Raw genomic sequence first — 22,626 nt, forward strand, 5'->3', positions numbered from 1 at the left:
ATAATGGACTCCATATGATGCTCGATATATAATGGGCCTCATATGTTGCTCCAGTATATGATGGGTCCCATATATGATGATTCACTGTATGATTGGCCCCATATAATGCTCCATATATAATGGGCTTCATATATGATGCTTCAGTGTATGATGGTCCCCATAGAATGCTACATATATAATGGACCCATTTTGATAATCCCCATATACTACTTCAACCATTAAAAAAATGAAATACTCACTTCTCCTCACTGGACACTGCTCTGTTATGGTCACCATAGCCTCACATTCTTCCAGCTCTCTGCAATGTGACTGTACAGGAACAAAAAAGGAGGACAAGGAGCAAATAGGTGAATAAGATAAAAGGTAAATATTTAGAATTGAGAGTCCTCAGTGGTTGATGCCTTTTAATGGCTAACTGAAAAGATGAAAAGATGGTAACAAATTGCAAGCTTTCGAGACTACACAGGTCTCTTCATCAGGCAAAGACTAAAACAAATTCTGAAGAATCACATATTTATGCACAACATAGTATAGAAAAAAAAGGGGGGGGGGAACATGGATAAGCCAGGTGACATGAAGCAGAATTACCATGGGTGATAAACAGCTTTCCCTTTTTTTTTCTATAATATGTTGTGCATAAATATGTGATTCTTCAGAATTTGTTTTAGTCTTTGCCTGATGAAGAGACATATGTAGTCTCGAAAGCTTGCAATTTGTTACAATCTTTTCAGTTAGCCATTAAAAGGCATCAACCACTGAGGACTCTCAATTCTAAATATTTTTCTATCTACTGGCTAACACGGTACCAAGATATATTTCTTTCCTGTAAGATAAAAGGTCAAATTTATTAAGCCAATATATGAGTAAAGAATACACATAACACATAGCATAGTAACACTAGCAGTTACAGCAGGGCAATACAGAAAAAGGGCCACTAGTGCCAAATGGATTACTCAGGGTTGGAATGTAGTGGCTAAGAACCAATAAGTCATTTAAGTTTTTGCACCTCCTAGAGGTCATGTGTGGAAAAGACACCAGAGAGGCCGTCAGGGAAGGCTCCATCCCAAGAAAGGACCAGTGTTTGCTCAGAATAGAGCACATGTTGTTCCACTCATGGTTGTAGGTAGTGATGAATCGGATCGGGCCATCTCTACCTACATTTTGCCGCCCCCTGGGTGAGTGTAACAAACTCTCATGTGGGGTTTTCCTGGCTCGGTTGTATCCGTGCTTGACAGATCTCCAGCTGTAACCCCCGAGCCAGGAAACGTTTTTTTCATGGTTCTACTCAAGCAGATGAACCATGAATCATTGGAATCTATCGAAAAGGAAATTGATGATTTACAGTCCATTTTACAGAGTGTCCGGTCGCTCTTAAAGGGGATGTCATGGTGGCTTGGACCCAGTCCGTGGCCCTGCGGCTCAATTAAAGGGGAACGGCATTTTAAGGGGTATTGTGTGTTAGGGGTCAAGTTCCCACCTCTGCATAGGGGGAATCTTGAACCATATCCACTGCGGTCTCCCATTTTTCTCCAGCTGCAGTGGAGCCTGCTTAGCAGAGACATCAGTCCCAGCATCAGGTTCAGCCTGATATTGTGTGGATGGTTACTGCTGCCTTTCCAGGCTCAGCCATTGTAGCCAGAACTGGTCAGCGGCGAGCAGATGTCTCTGGGGCGATGTCCTGCTTTTCCCCTTCTGAGCATGCCCGGGGTAAGACCTCTCATTGGAGGATGGGGGTCACATGCTCAGGTACTGTGGCAGCTCCCATTGGTCCTCTAGGAAGGTCCTGAAGTTGCTGCAGCTATAAAAGGTTTGCAAGGCCGCACGGCCATGCGCTAGTATCAGCTTATGTTATGAGCTTTAGCTACTCAGTAGTCTTGTCTGCTTGTTGTCAGGGTCCAGCTGAAGTAAGCCACTAGAATACGGCACCTCCGGTGAGGAGTTTGTATGGTGAATTCAGGGCTGGCGTAAAGCCATTAGAATTCCGGCTTCACCGGAGAGGAGGTGTTTGTGTGCTTGCTACTCCCTGACCACTGATTGTTTTTGCGCTGTTAGGTAGCTGTTTTCCCCTGTGACGCTAATAGGGCAAGGCGTTTTCCCTTCTGTTCGACTCTGTTAAGTAACAGAGTTCGCTTCTACCACCATATTGTGCCACCCTTTACTAGCAGCAGGTTGGTCTCCTGCACGGTGTACCCCGGGCTATAAACGCACCAATAATAATAATATCTAAATATACTCGGTGCACTCCGCCAGCCCTAACATAATACTGGCGCCAGGGTCTGGCTAGCAATGGCGGACACACAGCAATCCATGTGGTACATCCAGCAGCTGGAGGGTAGGTTGGCGGCTCTCGAGCGCACAACCTCAGCTGTGGATGTAACCGCAGTTGCTGTTCAGGCTGTTAGTGTGAACGCAGCAACCTTGTCCACTGCCACCCCTGTTCCAACTCTATCTCACCTCCCGCTGCCAGAAAAATTTTCTGGTGATAGTAAATCTTGTAGGGGTGTACGTGAGCCAGTGCTCTATACATCACAAGCTTCTGGCCGCATGTTTCCCCACAGAGCCAGCAAAGGTGGGATATATTGTGTCTCTCCTGTCGGACAGGGCATTGGAGTGGGTTTCGCCACTGTGGGAGCGTGGCAATCATGTGGTGCAGAGTGCTCTGTTGTTCCTGAGCACTCTGAAACAGGTCTTTTTAGGACCTCATGCCACCCACGATACAGCGCTCCAACTGTTGGCATTGACTCAGGGCTCGTCCTTGGTCAGCCACTTTGCCATCCACTTTCGCACCCTAGCAACTGAGCTGGAGTGGTCGCATAAAGTCCTTATACTGATATTTTGGAGGGGGCTGGCTGACCACGTGAAGGATTCTCTAGCCACTAGGGAGATTTCCACCACACTGGAGGAGTTATGTTGTGAATTCTGTGGCAGAGCTCCCTCCTGTGGTCACAAGTGGTACTTCGGCTGATTCTCTCTGTGAGCTTCTGTTGGTGGAGGGAAGTGGTACTGCGGCTTCTGAGTTTCCTCCCTCAGGTGATCTGGTGAGGTCGTTAGGTGCTTCTCTACTTAACTCCACCTAATGCTTTGATCCTGGCTTCCTGTCAATGTTCCAGTGTTAGACTTGCTTTTCCCTGGATCATTCCTGTGGCCTGCTGCTCTGCATAGCTAAGTTCTTCTTTGCTATTTGTTTGCTATTTTTTCTGTCCAGCTTGTCTAATTTGTTGCTGGAAGCTCTGGGACGCAAAGGGTGTACCTCCGTGCCGTTAGTTCGGTACGGAGGGTCTTTTTGCCCCCTTTGCGTGGTTTTCTTTAGGGTTTTGTGTAGACCGCAAAGTTACCTTTTCTATCCTCGATCTGTTAAGAAAGTCGGGCCTCACTTTGCTGAATCTATTTCATCTCTACGTTTGTCTTTTCATCTTAACTCACAGTCATTATATGTGGGGGGCTGCCTTTTCCTTTGGGGTATTTCTCTGAGGCAAGGTAGGCTTATTTTCTATCTTCAGGCTAGTTAGTTTCTCAGGCTGTGCCGAGTTGCATAGTCAGAGTTAGGCACAATCCACGGCTGCCTCTAGTGTTGTTTGGAGAGGATTAGGGATTGCGGTCTGCAGAGTTCCCACGTCTCAGAGCTCGTTCTATGATTTTGGGTTATTGTCAGATAACTGTATGTGCTCTGACCGCTATGTCCATTATAGTACTGAATTACCTTTCATAACAGAGTTAATGGCTGTGTCCACTCGTATTGACCTCCGTTTTCGGCTGGCTCCCACCTTCAGCAAATGTTTGGAATCTCCAGTCCAGGCCCCTGAGTTACATGAGGCCACTTTGTGACTTTGTGAATGACATCTTCCAGGATGTGCTCTCCACCTCGCTCATAGTCTATCTGGATGATATTCTCATTTACTCTCCAGATATTGACTCCCACCAGGGAGATGTTTGCAGAGTCTTCGACCTCTTACGGGCAAATTCCCTCTACGCAAAGATAGAGAAATGTGTGTTGAGCCGGAGTCCTTACCTTTCCTGGGCTATATCATCTCCGCCCAGTGATTAGCTATGAATTCTGCCAAACTACAGGCTGTGATGGACTGGCAGGAACACTATTCTATTAAAGCGGTGCAGCGCTTTATGGGGTTCATTAATTACTATCACCAGTTCATTCCACACTTCTCAACTTTGGTAGCTCCCTTGGTTGCCCTCACCAAGAAGGGAGCAAATCCTAAATTGTGGTCTGAGGAGGTCTCCAAGGCCTTTCACTTCATTAAGTCACACTTCACTAGCGCTCCCATCCTACATCGCCCCAATGTAAATAAGCCATTTATAATGGAGGAGGATGCCTTATCCATTGGTGCTGGAACAGTCCTTTTCCAAAAGGATGCTCAATGTCGGAAGCATCCTTGCTTCTTTTTTTCCAAGACCTTCTCACCAGCGGAGAGGAATTATTCCATCGGGGCCGGTTAGTTGCTAGCCATGAAGTTGGCCATCTCAGAGTGGAGACATCTCTTGGAGGGGGCTTGTTTTCTCTTCCAAGTCTTCACAGACCACAAGAATTTGGTGTACTTGCAGACAGCCCAGCGGTTAAATTCTCGCCAGGCCAGATGGTCCTTGTTCTTCTCTCGGTTTCATTTCACCCTCTATTTCCTTTCCGTGGGGAAGACCATTCGTGCCGATGCTTTCTCTCGCTCCATTGTATCATCTGAGGAGGAGGAAGAGGAGCCTCGGCTTATTGTCCCCACCGAGAGCCTGAGAACTGTGGTCCCGGTTTCGCTAGAGTCTGTGCCTTTGGGCAAGACTTTTGTACCATCTAGTCTGTGTCTGGAGGTTCTCTCTTGGGCTCACTCGTCCACGGTGGGTGGACATTTTGGGTCCAAAAGGACATCTGAGCTACTGTCGAGGACATACTGGTGGCCGCATATGGCTCGTGATGTTGCAGACTATGCTCGGGTGTGTGTCTCTTGCACCAAGAACAAGTCTCCTCAGCAACGGCCAGCTGGATTGCTTTACCCCCTGCCGGTGATGGGAGGATGGGAGATGGTAGGGATGGATTTTGTGGTCGACCTACCCAAGTCTCATAGCTGCACCATTATCTGGGTGATCACCGACCATTTTTCCAAAATGGTGCACTTGGTGCCTCTTCCACGGCTACCTTCTGCATGGGTTCTGGCAGCATTGTTCATCAAGCATATCATTCGCCTATGTGGTATGCCGGACAAAATTGTCAGTGACCGGGGTTTCCAGTTTGTGTCTCGATTCTGGAGAGAGCTTTGTCGTCTACTCAGTATTGAGTTGAATCTCTCCTCGGCATATCATCCCGAGACGAATGGGATGGTTTTGAGAGGGCCAACCAGACCCTGGTCACATATTTATGACATTTTGTTTCTGCCAGGCAGGATGACTGGGCATCCTTGCTACCGTGGGAGGAGTTTGCGCTTAGCAACGCTGTAGCCGACTCCAACGGTCAGACTCCATTCCTTCTAAAATATGGCCAGCATCCGTGTGTCCCTGTGCCCATACCTGTGTCTTCCGCCGGCTCAGGGTGGCAGACTGGGCTGTGGAGGCACTGGACATTTGGGGCCACACTCAGGATGCCATTTGGGCCTCCAAGGAGAGAATGAGGTCCTCCGCCAATGCACATCGGTGCCCCGCTCCGACTTTTGCACCTGGTGACTTGGTGTGGCTCTCCGCCCGTAACATCAGGCTGTGAGTTGAGTCCACTAAGTTTGCACCTTGCTACTTGGGTCCCTTCAAGATCCTTGAACAGATTAACCCTGTGGTCTACCATCTGGCCCTTCATCCACGCCTAGGTATCACTGACACCTTTCATGTGTACCTCTTGAAGCCGTATACATGTCCTGGTTTTCCGAGTCATCTGCCAGGACATCGGGTTCGTCTACGGACGATTATGAGGTGAACGCTATTTTGGGGTGCAAGGTGGTACGTGGCAAAAATGTCCCCTGGATGAAGCATTTCATTGCGAAATGCGCGTCGGGTGTGGTGGACACCTGGATCCTCTACAATTGAACCGGTAATGAATGTTTAAAACCCTTTATTTTTCGCATGCATCCTACACTGACCAGATTGACTTTGCAGGACCCCTGTCGGCCCTTATATGTATTTGTATGCTTAAATTATTTTTGCATACATAGGCTTACTGGATCAGTGTGTCCTGCTGTATTGTATCTGTTTCTCTGTATTATATACAGCACTATGCTGATTTATATTATATGTGTATGCTGGTAGCCAATTTATATTCATTATTCGGCACAGTCTACTTTATGTTTGATTGTCAATATACTAATTGTCTCCAGGCGTATCCACCTTCTTCTTCCTTTCTATTTGGTCCTCACCTGTTATTTCTACTGATGTTTTACTACGAATTTTTTGGGTTCTGTTTTTATTTGTTTTTTGTGATAATAAAATCTTGGTTTTATTATGGTTATTCTTGTGTGCAGCGTTTTTCTATAGGTGTTTATTTTCATTTTGTTTTTATCTTAGGTTTTGTTTGTTTAGTGGCCAGTGTGAACATAACTCAAAAAATATAAAAAAAAATATAGTGTTCTTAACACTTCCTGTGTCCGCTGGTAGCTCGACATTCCTGCCCCAGTCTCTGCTGTTTGTCTGCAGCGCTGAAGTCAATCACTGACATCAACATTGCAGATCAACAACAGAGGTGAGGCCAATGGTGGAGAGCCAGTGCTATACCCAGTGAGGTTTAGTAATGCTTAGTTTGTTTTCTTATAAATGTTCCACCTTGTAGCTCAACCGTTTCAGAAAGGAGGCAAATCCTTCAATCCTATCCCAACGAAGTTTTTCTTGTCCTTCTTGTTTTTACAACATTTTTCCATTTTTGTCAGCATGGAATGTATTTGTTGGACAAGGTATAGTTTTGAAATACATTACAATATTGTTTTTTTTATTTTATTTTCACAGTGTTCCTTCTGCTGTAAAAATGTTTTAACAACATAATTCTCCATGTCTGTAAAAATCCATCATTAATTAAAAAGTTCAACGATTTGTAAAAAATGTTAAAAATTTTAAAAAAATGTCCACAATTTCAAAAGGTTTTCAACTTTTTCATTTCTACGTCTATGAAGCTGTGTAAGGGTTTATTTTTTTGCATGGAAAGCTGGTATTTTCAGTGACATCAATTTACGATAAATATGATGTTTTGATCACTTTTTATTTAATTTTAATTGGAGTTACAGTGACAAAAAAAATGAAATTCTGGTATTTCAATTTTTTTTTAGAACAAAATAGCACTGCTAAAGGGAATAAGTTGGCCATTGCAATCAATAGGCTATTATGGTATACAGTGGGGAAAAAAGTATTACATTAGCCACCAATTGTGCAAGTTCTCCCACTTAAAAAGATAGGAGAGACCTGTAATTGATATCATAGGTAGACCACAACTATGAGAGTCAAAATGAGAAAACAAATCCAGAAAATCAGCTTCTCTGATTTGGTAAGATTTATTTTGCAAATTATGGTGGAAAACAAGTATTTGGTCATTAACAAAAGTTCATCTCAGTATTTTGTTATATATCCTTTGTTGGCAATGACAGTGGTCAAATGTTTTCTGTAAGTCTTCACAAGGTTGGCACACAGTGTTGATGGTATGTTGGCCCATTCCTCCATGCAGATCTCCTCTAGAGCAGTGATGTTTTTGGCCTGTTGCTAGGCAACAAGGACTTTCATCTCCCTCCAAAGGTTTTCTATGGGGTTAAGATCTGGAGACTGGCTAGGCCACTCCAGGACCTTCATATGCTTCTTACAAAGCCACTCTTTCATTGCACTGGCAGTATTCTTGTGATCATTATCATGCTGTGCTGAAAGACCCATCCATGTTTCAACTTCAATGCCCTTGCTGATGGAAGGAGATTTGCACTTTAAATCTCACGATACATGTCCCCGTTCATTTTTTTCTTATACACGGATCAGTCGTTCTGGTCCCTTTGCAGAGAAACAGCTCCAAAGCATGAAGTTGCAACCCCGATGCTTCACAGTAGGTATGGTGTTCTTTGGATGCAATTCAGCATTCTGTCTCCTCCAAACACGACAAGTTTTGTTTCTACAAAACAGTTTGGTTTCATCAGACCATATTATATTCTCCCAATACTCTTCTGGATAATCCAAATGCTCTCTAGCAAACTTCAGGTAAGCCTGGAATTGTACTGGCTTAAGCAGCGGACACATCTGGCACTGCAAGATCTGAGTCCCTGGCTGCGTAGTGTGTTACTGATGGTAGTCTCTGTTACAGTGGTCCCAGCTGTATGCAAGTCATTCACTAGGTTCCCCCGTGTGGTTATGGGATTTTTGCTCATGGTTCTTGTGATCATTTTGACTCCAAAGAGTGAGATCTTGCATGGAGCCCCAGAGCGAGGGAGATTATCAGTGGTCTTGTATGTCTTCCATTTTATTATTATTGCTTCCACAGTTGATTTTATCACAACAATCTTCTTGCCTATTGCAGATTCAGTCATCCCAGCCTGGTGCAGGGCTGCAATTTTTTTTCTGGTGTCCTTCGACAGCTCTTTGGTCTTCACTATAGTGTAGTTTGGAGTGTGACTGTTTGAGGATGTGGACAGGTGTCTTTTATACTGATAACAAGTTCAAACAGGTGTCATTACTTAAGGTAATGAGTAGAGGACAGAGGAGCCTCTTAAAGAAGAAGTTACAGGTACGTGAGAGCCAGACATCTTGCATGTTTTTAGGTGACCAAATACTTATTTTCCACCATAATTTGCTAAAGAAGTCTTGCCAAATCAGACAAGGTGATTTTCTGGATTTGTTTTCTCATTTTGACTCTCAAAGTTGTGGTCTACCTTTGATGTCAGTTACAGGCCTCTTTCATCTTTTTAAGTGGGAGAAGTTGCACAATTGGTGGCTGACTAAATGCTTTTTTCTCCACTGTTCAGGAATGAGATTGCACTTTCAGAATCAGTTGTGATCTATGCAGCCACATTTTAATTTCATTAACTTACGGAAGCTGAGAATAAGGTAAGTCCCTGCCCTACAGTAGATTAGAAACCCTAACAGCTTGTTTTCATTTTTTTCTAACTAGATAACCCTTTTAATGTACCTAGTAGCATAATTTAGTTTGAAAAAGTTGGCATGAATGGTGAATGTTCAAATCTCTTTGGCTACCTGTTGTTAAAATACAAGATAAGAGTTCTGAATTGTAAATGACAGTTAAAAAAATTAGCTGAAATATATTTCAATTAATTAATGGATATTTTTATTGGAAATATCTTGTATGTTAACTTTGAATTCAGCCAAAGAGATCACTTAAGAATTTGAGACTACCTTAAATGGGTATTCTAAAGTTTCTAAATTGCTATAATTAGTTAGAGAGCATAATACTAAGCCAGTTTGTAGTTGTCTTGATTTTTGTGTCTGCTATTATTGACCTACAATGAAACTTGTATCTTACTTAGTGTGCAACTGGTTTCCATGGAGATTAGCCACCAGTGTCTGCCTAGAACATGACAATAGTGTGTGCAGTAGTTACATTTTAGGAGTGGGGTTAGCTCCAAAAATACCAATCATCTCTCATCTGTCCAATGATTTTCATACAGCAGTTAGATGTTCACCTCCTTCCTCTCTGTTACTGACAAGCTGCTGTTATAAATCTTGCACAATCACCAGCCCTTATCAGCAGCGTTCATAGCAGTTCTCCTATGACAAATCAGAGCTATAATGATAGCAGTTCACACTCCAGAATAAACCATTGAGAGATGAAAGTGTTACACAGCACTTGTGCTTAGCGTTATAGTTCTACTAAAACTACAGTGCTTCTGCTCTTCTGAACTGTCATTCAAGGAGGAGTGCCTGCCCCACCAGAAACCAGAAAGCAAGGAGACTGTAAGGAAACTGGATAGCTAAGTTGCTCAAAAGTAACTTGAGAATATTTTTTTTTTTAAACCTCGAACAATCACTTTGTATCGTTCTCTAGTTGTAGCATTTTTCTTTGCTGAGTTGAAATATTTGGTAAAAAATTTATATAATAATCAAGCAGTCAAGAACAATACAAAGGCCTGAATCTGCCATAATGAATGCACCACAATGTGCCATTTTTATTCAATACACTTTTGTTGTTATTAACACATAAAATATTGTTAGTGATGTAAATGTAAAAGTATAGGTTATTTATTTTCACTTTGAAATTTGGGAATTTTGAGTGCTTGAAACTAAAAAAGAAAATGTTGAACCATTTAAATGATGTGCTTTATAAAAAAATAGCATGCTCATTTAATTTGCTTCCTAATTAGTGCTGAGTGAGTGTGCTATAATAAGGTGATGTCCGAGCATGCTTGAGTGCTGATAAAGCATCTTCGGCATCCTGTAATTCTATGTTTGAATCGCAGTGGCTGCCTGTTTCATGGCTGTTTGACAGCCTCAACACATTCAGGGATGCCTGTTTGTTATGCAATCCGTGCATGTGTTGTATCTGTCGAACTGCTGCACAACATGCAGCCACAGTGACTCAAGTAAAGTATTAGAGGACACCGAAGATGCTCTTTTAACACGCAAGCATGCTTGGATAACTCTTTATCTGAGCACGGTCACTCATCACTGTTCCTAATATATGTATAATGTCAATAATTCTCGTACTCTTAAATCCATCCTATCTTTTAGCAAACTTTTTTTTGCAATTTTAATAAAACTTGTCCTTATGATGTCAAATATCCATTTCAACTCTAACTGTAGGGTGCTGTTATAACACCAACAATGGACCATACCATGTCAATGCAACCGGCAAGTATGATGGGCCCTTTAACACAACAAATGAATCACCTCTCTTTGGGGACAACCGGAACAGTAAGACTTATTTTTACCAGTTACTTTATTAAAGCAAATTGTGCTTTTCTTTTCAGATGACTTTAGAAAACAGACTGTCATGTATGTGCACATGAATTATAACAGTAATTCTATTTGACTTATACAGTGAAAATAAGTATTTGATACACTGCCAATTTTGCAGGTTTTCCAACTTACAAAGAATGGAGAGGTCTGTAATTTTTATCGTATGTAAACTTCAACTGTTAGAGACAGAATCTAAAAATAAAAAATAAAAAAACAGAAAATCGCATTGTATGATTTTTAAATAACTAAATTGCATTTTATTGCATGAAATAATTATTTGATCACCTACCAACCAGCAAGAATTCTGGCTCTCACAGACCTGTTAGTTTTTCTTTAAGTAGCCCTCCTACTCTGCACTCATTACCAGTATTAATTGCATCTGTTTGAACTTGTGACCTGTATAGAAGACACATATCCACATACTCAATCATTGAAACCTCCCCACCATGGCCAAGACCAAAGAGCTGTCTAAGGACACTAAGGACAAAGTTGTACACCTGCATTAGGATGGGATGGGCTGCAGGGCAATTATTATAAAATGGAAAAAACACAAGATGATTGTCAGTCTTCCTCAGTCTTTGGCTGCATGCAAGATCTTGCCTCGTGGGGTAAGGATGATTCTGAGAAAAGTCAGGAATCAGCCCAGAACTACATGAGAGGACCTGGCAATCATAAGTTAAAGAATGGTCTCACAGGTCTTCATTATCATAATGAAAATGCACAGAGGTCCACAATCCAATGATGCCTTACCATTGTGTCAGGAGGAGGGACAAACCTTATTTCCCAAACAAACATAGAAAAAAAAGGTACTATGTGTTAAACAAGGGCATAAACTCAAATGCTAACCATGAAAGCTGCCATAAAACAAAAAAATAGCTACTAAATCCATAAAATGGAAAGCAGAATGGTCATTGTGAAAAAGATGTAGCTGGACTTACCATCTGGTGTAAAAAATGTCAGTCTTTGTGGATTCCTTTAAAATGTACAGTTAAGTCAGGAAGCTTGTAGAGTGCGTGTTAACACGCATGTTATACCCATAGAAGAGTGTTCACATGTGAAACGGTCGTGATCTGGCTGCATACTGCAAGCTCCCTGACTTACACGTATGTTTTAAAGGAATCCAATGAAGAATTAAATGTTTACCCCAAATTGTGAGTGCCCCTACATCTTGAAAATCACTATTTCACCCCAATGATGATGTCACTCTCCCTGCAATCACGGAGAAAATTTACTTTTTCCCTTATAAGGGCGGTACCAAACTGATTTCTCTAATAGAAACTACCCTGCTAGTCCCTATACATTCTTACACATGTGTTTCCTCTAGTGAAGAGTCTTTAAGGCTTTAGTATTAAGGGAACTATGCTGCTAATAATGGTTGGATAGGTCAGTTGTCTTAGTTACCAAGTTCCAACCGATATGTATGAACATGTTCTAGAGCACTGAAAAAGAAATCATAATTTGTCTGATCCTGCAACATTTATTTTTATTTTATTTCATATCTAAGCAATTGCCAGTGATGTCCAGATGTGATCTGTAGGAGACTCTATGGGACATGGTGGTACATTTAGGCCACATAGGGGGCTCACATTACCACGAACTACTGAGCTACATGCAACTTGGCATTTACATATTAAAAAACAGCTCCTGGGACACTTTGTAGAAATGGCTGTACTACTACTGTAGTTCCACAATTAATCCATAATGAACTGTAAGTAAAATTGCACGTCATATTCCAAGCCTAAGGTATCAAACTGTATACGCCATTACAAGACATTTGCACAGTATTGGGCCACTAGACAGAAGTCCAGCTACAGGTTTTCCAATTACCTCATTCCACCACTCTTTAAAGCTATCACTGTGCAGAACAAGATGACAATGGAGGCTGGCATAATAAGTAGTAGCAATTCTCTTCTGGTCTTCATTCCAGGTACTCCAACCGCTTTGTGTTACATTTATTTGATCATAGAAACTAGTGTTACAGTAATTTCTCCAACGTGTCCTAGAAGCCATTTTTCAACTGGGTTGGTGCACCATGCTGGTGCATCTGTGAGTGGCTTGCATGAACAAAGCTTGTTCCTATGTCCTGCAGTGTCTCTGGACTTGTCTCCTATCAAACACATATGGGGCACCATTGGTAGTCAATTGCAATGCAACTGCCAGCAGAAGATCTTGATGATTTGAACGCTGGAATGCATTCAGCGTGGCAGAACATTACTCAGAAAACCATTAATAATTTAATTGATATCATGCCAAGCAGATTGAGTGGATCAGGCACAATTTAAATTTGCTTGTTCATGCTGATTTTCCCAGGAAATTCCATTCAAAGTTATTTTCTGAAAATTTAATGTCCCTTATTATGCCATGGGGTCTCTCCAGACACTACAAAATTATAAATGAAAGATGTAAAAAATAAAAAAAAATTCTTATACTCACCTTACCGCTCACCTCTGTGGCCCTCCACTCCTCGCCATATCACTTGATCACTACCACTGAAACAGAAATTCCCACGCCTTTCATGATAGGCACATACATTCAGATCTGATGAGTCCTATGAGGTTTTCTGCTCAAAAGGATCACAATATCATGACTTTACATGCTCTGTGACATTATGCGAACAAGTGCATCTATTTCTGCATGTGGCACTCATCCTTGATACTGAATACAGTGGGTACGGAAAGTATTCAGACCCTTTACATTTTTCACTCTTTGTTACATTGTAGCCATTTGATAAATTAAAAAAAGTTCATTTTTTCACATTAATGTACACTCTGCACCCCATCTTAACTGAAAAAAACAGAAATGTAGACATTTTTGCAAATTTGTTAAAAAAGAAACCTAAAATATCACATGGTCATAAGTATTCACACCCTTTGCTCAGTATTGAGTAGAAGCACCCTTTTGAGCTAGTACAGCCATGAGACTTCTTGGGAATGATGCAATAAGTTTTTCACACCTGGGTTTGGGGATCCTCTGCCATTCTTCCTTGCAGATCCTCTCCAGTCCCACCCATCAGGTTGGATGGTGAACGTTGGTGGACAGCCATTTTCTGGTCTCTCAAGAGATGCTTAATTGGGTTTAGGTCAGAGCTCTGGCTGGGCCTATCAAGAATGGTCACAGAGTTGTTCTGAAGCCACTCCTTTGTTATTTTAGCTGTTTACTTAGGGTCATTGTCTTGTTGGAAGGTGAACCTTCAGCCACGTCTGAAGCTCAGAGCACTGCGGAACAGGTTTTCATCCAGGATATTTCTGTACTTGGCTGCATTAATTTTTCCTTCAATAGCAACTAGTCATCGTGTCCCTGCAGCTGAAAAACACCTCCATAGCATGATGCTGCCACCATCATGTTTCACTGTTGGGATTGTATTGGGCAGGTGATGAGCAGTGCCTGTTATTTCCCACACATACCACTTAGAATTATCACCAAAAAGGTCTATCTTCATCTCATCAGACCAGAGAATCTTATTTCTCATAGTCTGGGAATCCTTCATGTGTTTTTTAACAAACTCTATGTGGGCTTTCATATATCTTGAACTGAGGAGAGGCTTCTGTCAGGCCACTCTGCCATAAAGGTGGAGGGTTGCAGTGATAGTTAACTTTGTGGAACTTTCTCTCATCTCCCTACTGCATCTCTGGAGCTCAGCCACAGTGATTTTGGAGTTTTCTTTATTTCTCTCACCAAGGCTCTTTTCCCACGATTGCTCAGTTTGGCTGGACAGTCAGGTTTAGGAAGACTTCTGGTGGTCCCAAACTTCTTACATTTAAGGATTATGGAGGCCACTGTGCTCTTAGGAACCTTGAGTACTGCAGAAATTCTGTTGTAACCTTGGCCAGATCTGTGCCTTTCCACATTTCGGTCTCTGAGCTCCTTGGCCAGTTCCTTTGACCTCATGATTCTCATTTGGTCTGACATGCACTGTGAGCTGTGAGGTCTCATATAGACAGGTGTGTGCCTTTCCAAATCAAGTCCTATCAGTTTAATAAAACACAGCTGGACTCCAATGAAGGAGTAGAAACATCACAAGGAGGATCACAAGGATATGGACAGCATGTGACTTGCATGTAAGTGTCTGAGCAAAGGGTCTGAATACTTATGACAATGTGATTATTCAGCTTTTCTTTTTTATTACATTTGCAAATATTTCTACATTTCTGTTTTTTTCAGTCATGGGGTGCAGAGTCTAGATTAATGAGAAAAAAAATGAACTTTTTTGAATTTACCAAATGGCTACAATGAAACAAAAAGTGAAAAATTTAGAGGGGTCTGAATACATTTCGCACCCACTTTAAATTGAGATGTTTTGAATTTTTTTTTCATTATTTCACGATTTGCACTTCCTTAACAAGTCTATCATTCTTGTAAAATACATAGTTCAATGGCATTTCCTTCTTGCTATTGCAGTTTCATTGTTGTGGAGTTCATTTTGATAGAATCCAATTTTTCTTAAAAAAAAGAGATACCAGAGCTGATACAGTTAACAGTTTCTTTGCTTACTTTTTTCCTTTTTCTGATTAAGATCTGATGTTTCTTCTAACCACCTAACCATACTTTGTACATGTAATGAAGACAAAATACTAAATTATGATAAGTCACATTTTGCTTTTTTGAATGTTGTATTAAATTATATTATGTATATTTGCATCTGTATAGTATATGACTGCTGCTGCACCTATGCAAGGGACCTATATCCCCCAGTATAATCCTGTGCCTCCAACAGCTGTTCAAGTTGAAGTAAGTATGCCACATGTACATAAAAAGTTGTATGTCCAATGTCCAAAAAGTCCAATAATGCGAAGAGATTAAGTACAAATTTCATTGTAGTTTGATTTTATGTAACTGTTTAAATATATTTTTAGGACAATATAACTACCATCGTGCTTAAAAAAGCACTTGCATCAAAGTTTTTATCCTCAATATATTTCAGTCATCGCATTATATAGCACTGCGTATTTTGCCTTTCTACCCATGTCATTCTTCTCTTTTCCATTACGTCTATGAAATCATGTGTTTAACAACTGACTAGCTGAATCTATCTAAGCTATAAGTAGAAACAGGAGGTACATTTTTCCTGTATGAGTCACAGTCACTGCAAAAGTTCCTGGCCGAGATGAGAAGCAGAGCAGCTAGGACAGGAGTTGAAGAGGGGAATGATTAATGCAGGGACAAGAGACTTCCTGTTTCTACGTAGAGCAGAGAAAAGAGAAGAATGAAATGGGTAGAAAGATAAAATAAGCAACTGTAAGTACACAGCACTATATAATATGATGATTGCAATATATTGAGGATAAATACTTTAAAATGTGCTTGCTTAACTGAATAATGATAGATACTTTATGTTTCTGAATTGATATTGTCGTACGTCATAAGCTGCTGTCTTGCTTTCGTTGGGTTGCTGTTACTAAAAAAAAACCTGTAAATATATTTTGCATTTTATTTCTTTTTTTAGGGTGTTGTTGCTGATACCTCGCCACAAACAGTACCATCTTCATCACAGGAAGCAAGTGGACAGCAGCAACAGATAGAAACAAATAATGAACATGTACCGGCATACTCCTACCAACAATCCAAGTAAACAACTGGTAAACTACAATCCCATTTTTCTGTATAAAACACTTATTTCCTGAAATTATTGCTAAATTATTGAAGCGTATCTTTAATTATGCAAGTGGATATTTCACTAGATATGTGGTAGTTACTTAAAGTATTAAATAGATTCCTTTGACCTAATGAGGCTGGTGTAATTAGAAAAGTCCATGCTCGAACGGCTGCACAATTCTTTTCCAAAGTTTTCAGCTCGTTTTAATGTGAAATTGGAAATTGTTTCAGAAATGATAAGAGAACTAACATTCTAACATGGGCTTTAAAATAAGTCCGCCAGCCTTATCAGGTCTTAGAGAGCTATTTAATCTTGAATACAGTTTATATTGCGGAACTTGATGACAAATTCTATGAGTTATATTTTTTGAAAAGCAAAAACAAAGAAAAAACAAATGAAACATTAATGAGAGAACTGTGCAAATCTTTCCTGCAATGTACATAAACTATTTTCATACACTAAAGTCACAGAACGGATAACTTATTTTCAAGCAAAACTGAAAGTGCATAAGAATTTCTAATTCAATTCATAAAATTAAAAAAAATTCAAGCATTTTATTTGCACTACTATATATAGTAAAGCGACATTTGGTCCTCTAGTCTACAATCAAATCAATTTGCTCATCTCTACTTTTTGGTGTTTGCTGAATCTATCTACAGACTATGGCCTGATTCATCAAGACTGGAGGTGTTCATGCTGATCTCCACGAGAGGACATTCTAGATGGCTCTCATTCATTACGAGGTGCATGCCTCTTAATGAGTCAGGAGCATATGACAAGTGGTGTGCGAGTTGCTACAAATCTTACTCCAGTCGAGGCCTGGAGTAAGATGACTGGGATAAGAAACACCAGAGGTGGTCATGAAATAGGCAAGCTGTCCCCACACACTCCTTAGTTCTGTCCACAATCGCGTTGCTGGGTGAAATTGGCTTAAAAATGGTAAAAGTCACAACATTTTGGGACTTTTCAAAGTAATTTACTGTAAAACTCTGGTATAATCACTTTGTTGAAGCGGGACCTAACTCTGTAAGACAAATACAATTAGAATGCTGAAAATGTTAACCCCTTCATGACATTTAATGTACATTTATGTCATATGTTACTGTATGTCCCTGACTTTGATGTGGGCTCGCACACCGAGTCTACATTTTTCTCAGCAGATGATTGGTGATTTAAATAGCCATCATATGCATTTTAGCAGCTGAGGGTGGAGCACAACTCTGCCCACTGTTTTGAACCTGTTAATTACCGCTGTCAATCTAACAGCAGCATTTAACAAGCGCAGGCAGGTGGGCGCATTATTCCATGTGCCCATTGACATGCCTGTGATGTGATCGCGGGACACCCGTGGGTTGCCAAGACAGCCAGTGGTCTGTTGAAGACCTTTGTGCTTGACATGACAATTCTCCTCTGAAGGCCAGCATGTGTCTACCCCAAAATTGTATCAGTAAAAATGTTCACTTAGGGTGAAAAAAATAATCCCCAACAAAGCCCAATATTCCAAAAATTGAAAGTCTTACGCGTCTAAGAAAATTGTGACACAAGCAAAGGTATTTTTTTTTAAATGTTTAATTTTTTTTCACCACTTTAATCTAAAAAAAATATATAGATGCTTGCTATCTTCCTAATCATACTGACCTGGATCATCATATTGCCAGGTCAAAGTGTTCAAAGTGCTGCCCATAATGTGGTGGTGCACCATCTTGGATGTCAGGTCCGAGCATTCCTACATGAACAGTTTCCTGGAAAGTGGATTGGTCGTCGTGGGCCAGTTGAATGACCACCAAGGTCTCCCGATCTCACCGCCTTAGACTTTTATCTTTGAGGTCATCTGAAAGCAATTGTCTATGCTGTGAAGATACGAGATGTGCAGCATCTGAAACAACGGATACTGGAAGCAGTGTTGCTATCAGTGTGTCAATAGTAGGAGAAGAGGGTTGCATTGACAATCCAACACAATGGGCAGCACTTTGAACACATTTTATAAGTGGTCATAAACTTGTAAATAACTCATGAAAGAATAAAGTTACGTTAAAACCAAGCATGCCATTGTTTTTCTAGCAAAATTCACAATAAGTTTGATGTGTCACATGACCCTCTTTCCATTGAAAAAAATAAAGTTGGATCCACAATGGCCAATTTCAAATTGGCCACCATGGTCACCACCCATCTTGAAAAGTTTTCCCCCTCCCATATACTAATGTGCCACAAACAGGAAGTTGATATCACCAACCATTCCCATTTTATTTAGGTGTATCCATATAAATGACCCACCCTGTATAATAGGTTTTCAAAGCATGAAATGTAGCAGAATCTCATTTCTTTAACACTGTAACTTATGTTTGTTCTCATATTTCCTGCAGACAATAAAACAGGACTGAAGAATGTTGGTCTGAAGAACTTTGCCTTGAATGGAGACGCTTCATTAAGAAGTTGACTTCCTCTTTGCACAGGCATCAAACACAAGCTTTTTTTTATTTTTGTTTTTTTTCTAACTCGCTCAACAGTGTTTTTTATGTGCTGTGCAAAAAAAACAAACAAAAACCAAACAATGGAAAGAAAAAATGTTCTGTTATGTAGTTTGACAATTTTATTTTTGCTACTCTTTCTTAATGAATACACACCAAGAAAAACACAATGCTGGGTCATCATTTCATCTGGAAGTTGATGAACATTGAAATCTGAAGATGTACAGCAGATAGTACAGACATTTGGGAACAATGGAACCAATGTCAAGGGGCAGCACTTCAGATGGAACCATTACTGTCTTCCTCTAATTAAGCTAAACAGTCTTTTTCTTGTGTTTTGTTTCAAATATCTTTCTTTTTTTTACATTTCTTCTTCCATAGGAATGATTATCATGAATTTGAATTGCCTTAATTTTAAGGATGTCAGAAGATTAAAGATAAAGAAATCAGCATCCAGATGGGACAAAAGGCATGAGATTCCGCATTTTAATTGTTCTCCACAACTGTTGACGTTTCACATGGGTTTATAGGGTTAACATATATGTACAGAATGACATGAGATAAATTTCTTCTTTTGAAGAAATGTTTTGCTGGAAAAAAAAATTGTGGCGTCTGCAATTAAAAGAAAAGTCTGGACTTCTATGAACTTTATTGTAAATGTTAATACAAAAATACTATAGTTAGCTGTAGCTTTTTACAGTGGGGTAAACGAACTAAAAAACAAAAACAAAACAAAAAACAACAAAAACAAAAAAAACTGCATCTGGAAGAAATGCAGTCTTTCTGTTGAATGCTGTTTTTTTATTTCATTTTTTTCAGTTTATTTACAAAGCGTGATTGCTAGCAAAGACCTTAGCGCTTTCTATCTGTAATCTTTTTTTTATAAGCTTTAAGAGATTTTTAGTCAGCTTTGCTTGTCATATTGCAAAAAAAAAAGAAAACCTTAACAGTTGTAAAATTAGGAGTTTATGGGTAAAAACAAATTGAGAAAAAAAAGCAATAGCTAGAAGAAATTGTTGACAATTTCTGTAGTATTTCCGAGATGTGATCAAATGCAGCCAATGGATGGCCAATTTTATACCAAAGATGAAGTGACACCCTAAAGCAGATCTGAAAACAGTGTTTTATTTTACTTTGAATTTTTATTTGACCAATATGGCCGGACCAACTCTTTCCTTCTTCACTGTTTAAACTATCTTCCATTGATATTCTGTGTGATGTGTACAATATTGTTTGCAAAATAATGGTAAGTTGGTACAGCTGAACCCTGCTGATTGCTTAGCAGCTATCATTTACCTATGCCATGTAAAATCTTGAGTTTTTTTTATAACATGACATTTTGTTTAAGTCTTCCTTATTTTTCTAACGAGACCTTTAAGTGATGTGGTATTTGGCAACCTACTCTGTTTACATTTTAATCGTTGGCCATCATTTTTAGATGAACTATTGACAATCAGTTTATAGATATAGACATAACTTATAACAATATGTTTCGAGCATTTGACATCATTATCATTTTCTAATTTTATCAATAATTGATAAAAGGGCTAAAATACTAAATAGAAACTACCACCAACACTGTGTTTTTTTCTTTGTAATGCCAGACAACCTGTTTTGAATATCTCAAGATTTAGGCAAGATATTGTTCCATTGGTGATATCACTTACTCATGTAATTTCACTGGCTTTACAAGTTTCTAAATATTCAAAGTTTGTGTTCCTATATTAAATAAGCAATGCATAGATTGGGACTAACCTGAGAGACAAAAATACATTTTGGTGACAGTTTCTTTTTCACTCAAAATACAAAGCCCTTTTTGAGATGTGTATATTTAAAATGAACAGATATGTTTATATACACAGCAGTGTGAAAAAGTGTTTGCCCCCTTCCTGATATGCTATTCTTTTTCATGTTTATTTCACTTAAATGTTTCAGATCACCAAACAAATTGAAATGTTAGACAAAGAACACAAAATGCAATTTTAAAAGAAGGTTTTTTTTATATTAAGGGAAAAAGAAATCCAAACCTCCAGGGCCCTGTGTAAAAAAGTCATTTCCCCTAAACCTAATAACTGGTTGGGCCACCCTTAGCAGCAATAACTGCAATCAAGCATTTGCGATTACTGGCTATGAGTCTTTTTCGGTGCTCCGGAGGAATTTTGTCCCATTCATCTTTGCAGAATTGTTGTAATTCAGCTACATTGGTGGGTTTCCAAGCATGAACCACCTTTTTAAGGTCAGGCCACAGCATCTCGATTGTATTAAGGAAAGAACTTTGACTAGGCAACTCCAAAGTCTTAATTTTGCTTTTCCTAAGCAATTCAGAGATGGACTTGCTGGTGTGCTTTGGATCGTTGTCCTGCTGCATATCCCAAGTGTGCTTCAGCTTGAGGTCACAATCAGATTGCTGAAAATTAAAAGAAAATATTAGTCTGGAGGGAGTGCTGATGACAGAGGCCACCAGAGCACCGGTTGGGGATTTAAAATCTTTAATCACAATGCATTTCAACAGCCAATCGCTGTCTTCTTCAGGTGTCAACAAGTAAAAGGATTAAATGGAAGAAGAAATTATTTAAAGGGATGGAAACCATTAGGAATTAAGGAAGGGAGGTGCAAAGGAGGGGAAGGGGAAGGTACAAAAAGGTGATAAATAAACAAGTGAGGTAATGTACATTAGGAAACAATGCAAAAGCATTGCAAATAAATATCATAACCAAATATCAATCAGATGGCTGGAAATTCTTCTTCAGGATTTTTTGGGAGACAAATTTATAGTTCCATTTACTACAGGAAGTCTTCGGGTCCTGAAGCATAAAAACAGTGCCAGACCATCACACTAACATCCCCATATTTTAGTTCTTTGGATGTTGCTGTGGGGTCTTTTTTTTACCTCTGAGTCATCGCTGCATTCTTGGGGTAATCTCAGCTGGCCACTCCTGGGAAGGTTCACAACTATTCCATGTTTTCATCATTTGTGGATAATGGCTCTCACTGTGGTTCGCTGGAGTTCTAAAGCTTTAAGAAATGGCTTTATCACCTTTAACAGACTGATAGATTTCAATTACTTTGTTCATCATTTCTTTCCGAATTTATTTCTATTGTGGCATGATGTCTAGCTTTAGATGATCTTTTGGTCATCTTCATTTTGACAGGCAGATCCTATTTAAGTGATTTCTTGATTGAGAAAAGGTGTGGCAGTAAACCGGCCTGGGTGTGCCTAGGGAATTTGAATTCAATTTCCCAAAGATGTGATAAACTACAGTTCATTTATGTTTTAAGGGGAGGGCAATTATTTGGGGATTTCTTTTTCACTTAAAAATAAATACCTTCATTTAAAAGTTAATGTTGTGTTTACTTGTATAATCTTTGTCTAATATTTAAATTTGCTTGGTGGTCTGAAACATTTAAGTATAAAAAACATGCAAAAGAACAGGAAATCAGTAAGGGACAAACACTTTTTCACACTACTGTATATATATATATATATAGCAAAATTCCAATGAGCATTATCGGTGGTGGATAGTAGTCAACACAATAATTACACCATATATGTGTATATATCCCAACCACCACATATGCATAGATATATGGACAACTGCAGAACATAGTTAAACAGGAAAAGAGGCACCACACAGTCATAAAATCCAGAATCAAATAACACTTTATTAATATTAAACATGATAAAAACCAGACAAACAGTGCACAGCAGGG

The 22,626-nt window shown here is 39.7% G+C and overlaps 1 protein-coding gene across 4 annotated transcripts in view; it reads left to right on the forward strand.

Annotated features, from left to right (window-relative positions):
- RBMS3 (RNA binding motif single stranded interacting protein 3) overlaps window positions 1-20,250 on the forward strand; it is a 983,638-nt gene extending 963,388 nt beyond the window's left edge. The window contains exons 11-15 of one of the 4 annotated variants that reach the window (XM_069730016.1): window positions 10,699-10,809; window positions 10,973-10,999; window positions 15,502-15,582; window positions 16,298-16,419; window positions 18,811-18,950. In XM_069730016.1, coding sequence (XP_069586117.1) covers window positions 10,699-10,809; window positions 10,973-10,999; window positions 15,502-15,582; window positions 16,298-16,419; window positions 18,811-18,817 — 348 coding nt within the window. In that variant the 3' untranslated portion in view covers window positions 18,818-18,950. Of the gene's footprint in view, window positions 1-10,698; window positions 10,810-10,972; window positions 11,000-15,501; window positions 15,583-16,297; window positions 16,431-18,810 lie in introns of all 4 variants that reach the window. The other 3 variants (XM_069730017.1, XM_069730019.1, XM_069730018.1) reach the window with 3 other exon arrangements.
- Window positions 20,251-22,626: the final 2,376 nt, after the last annotated feature.

Source organism: Ranitomeya imitator, chromosome 6 (genome assembly GCF_032444005.1).
Source record: "Ranitomeya imitator isolate aRanImi1 chromosome 6, aRanImi1.pri, whole genome shotgun sequence".
In the NCBI taxonomy this organism is placed as follows: Eukaryota; Metazoa; Chordata; class Amphibia; order Anura; family Dendrobatidae; genus Ranitomeya; species Ranitomeya imitator.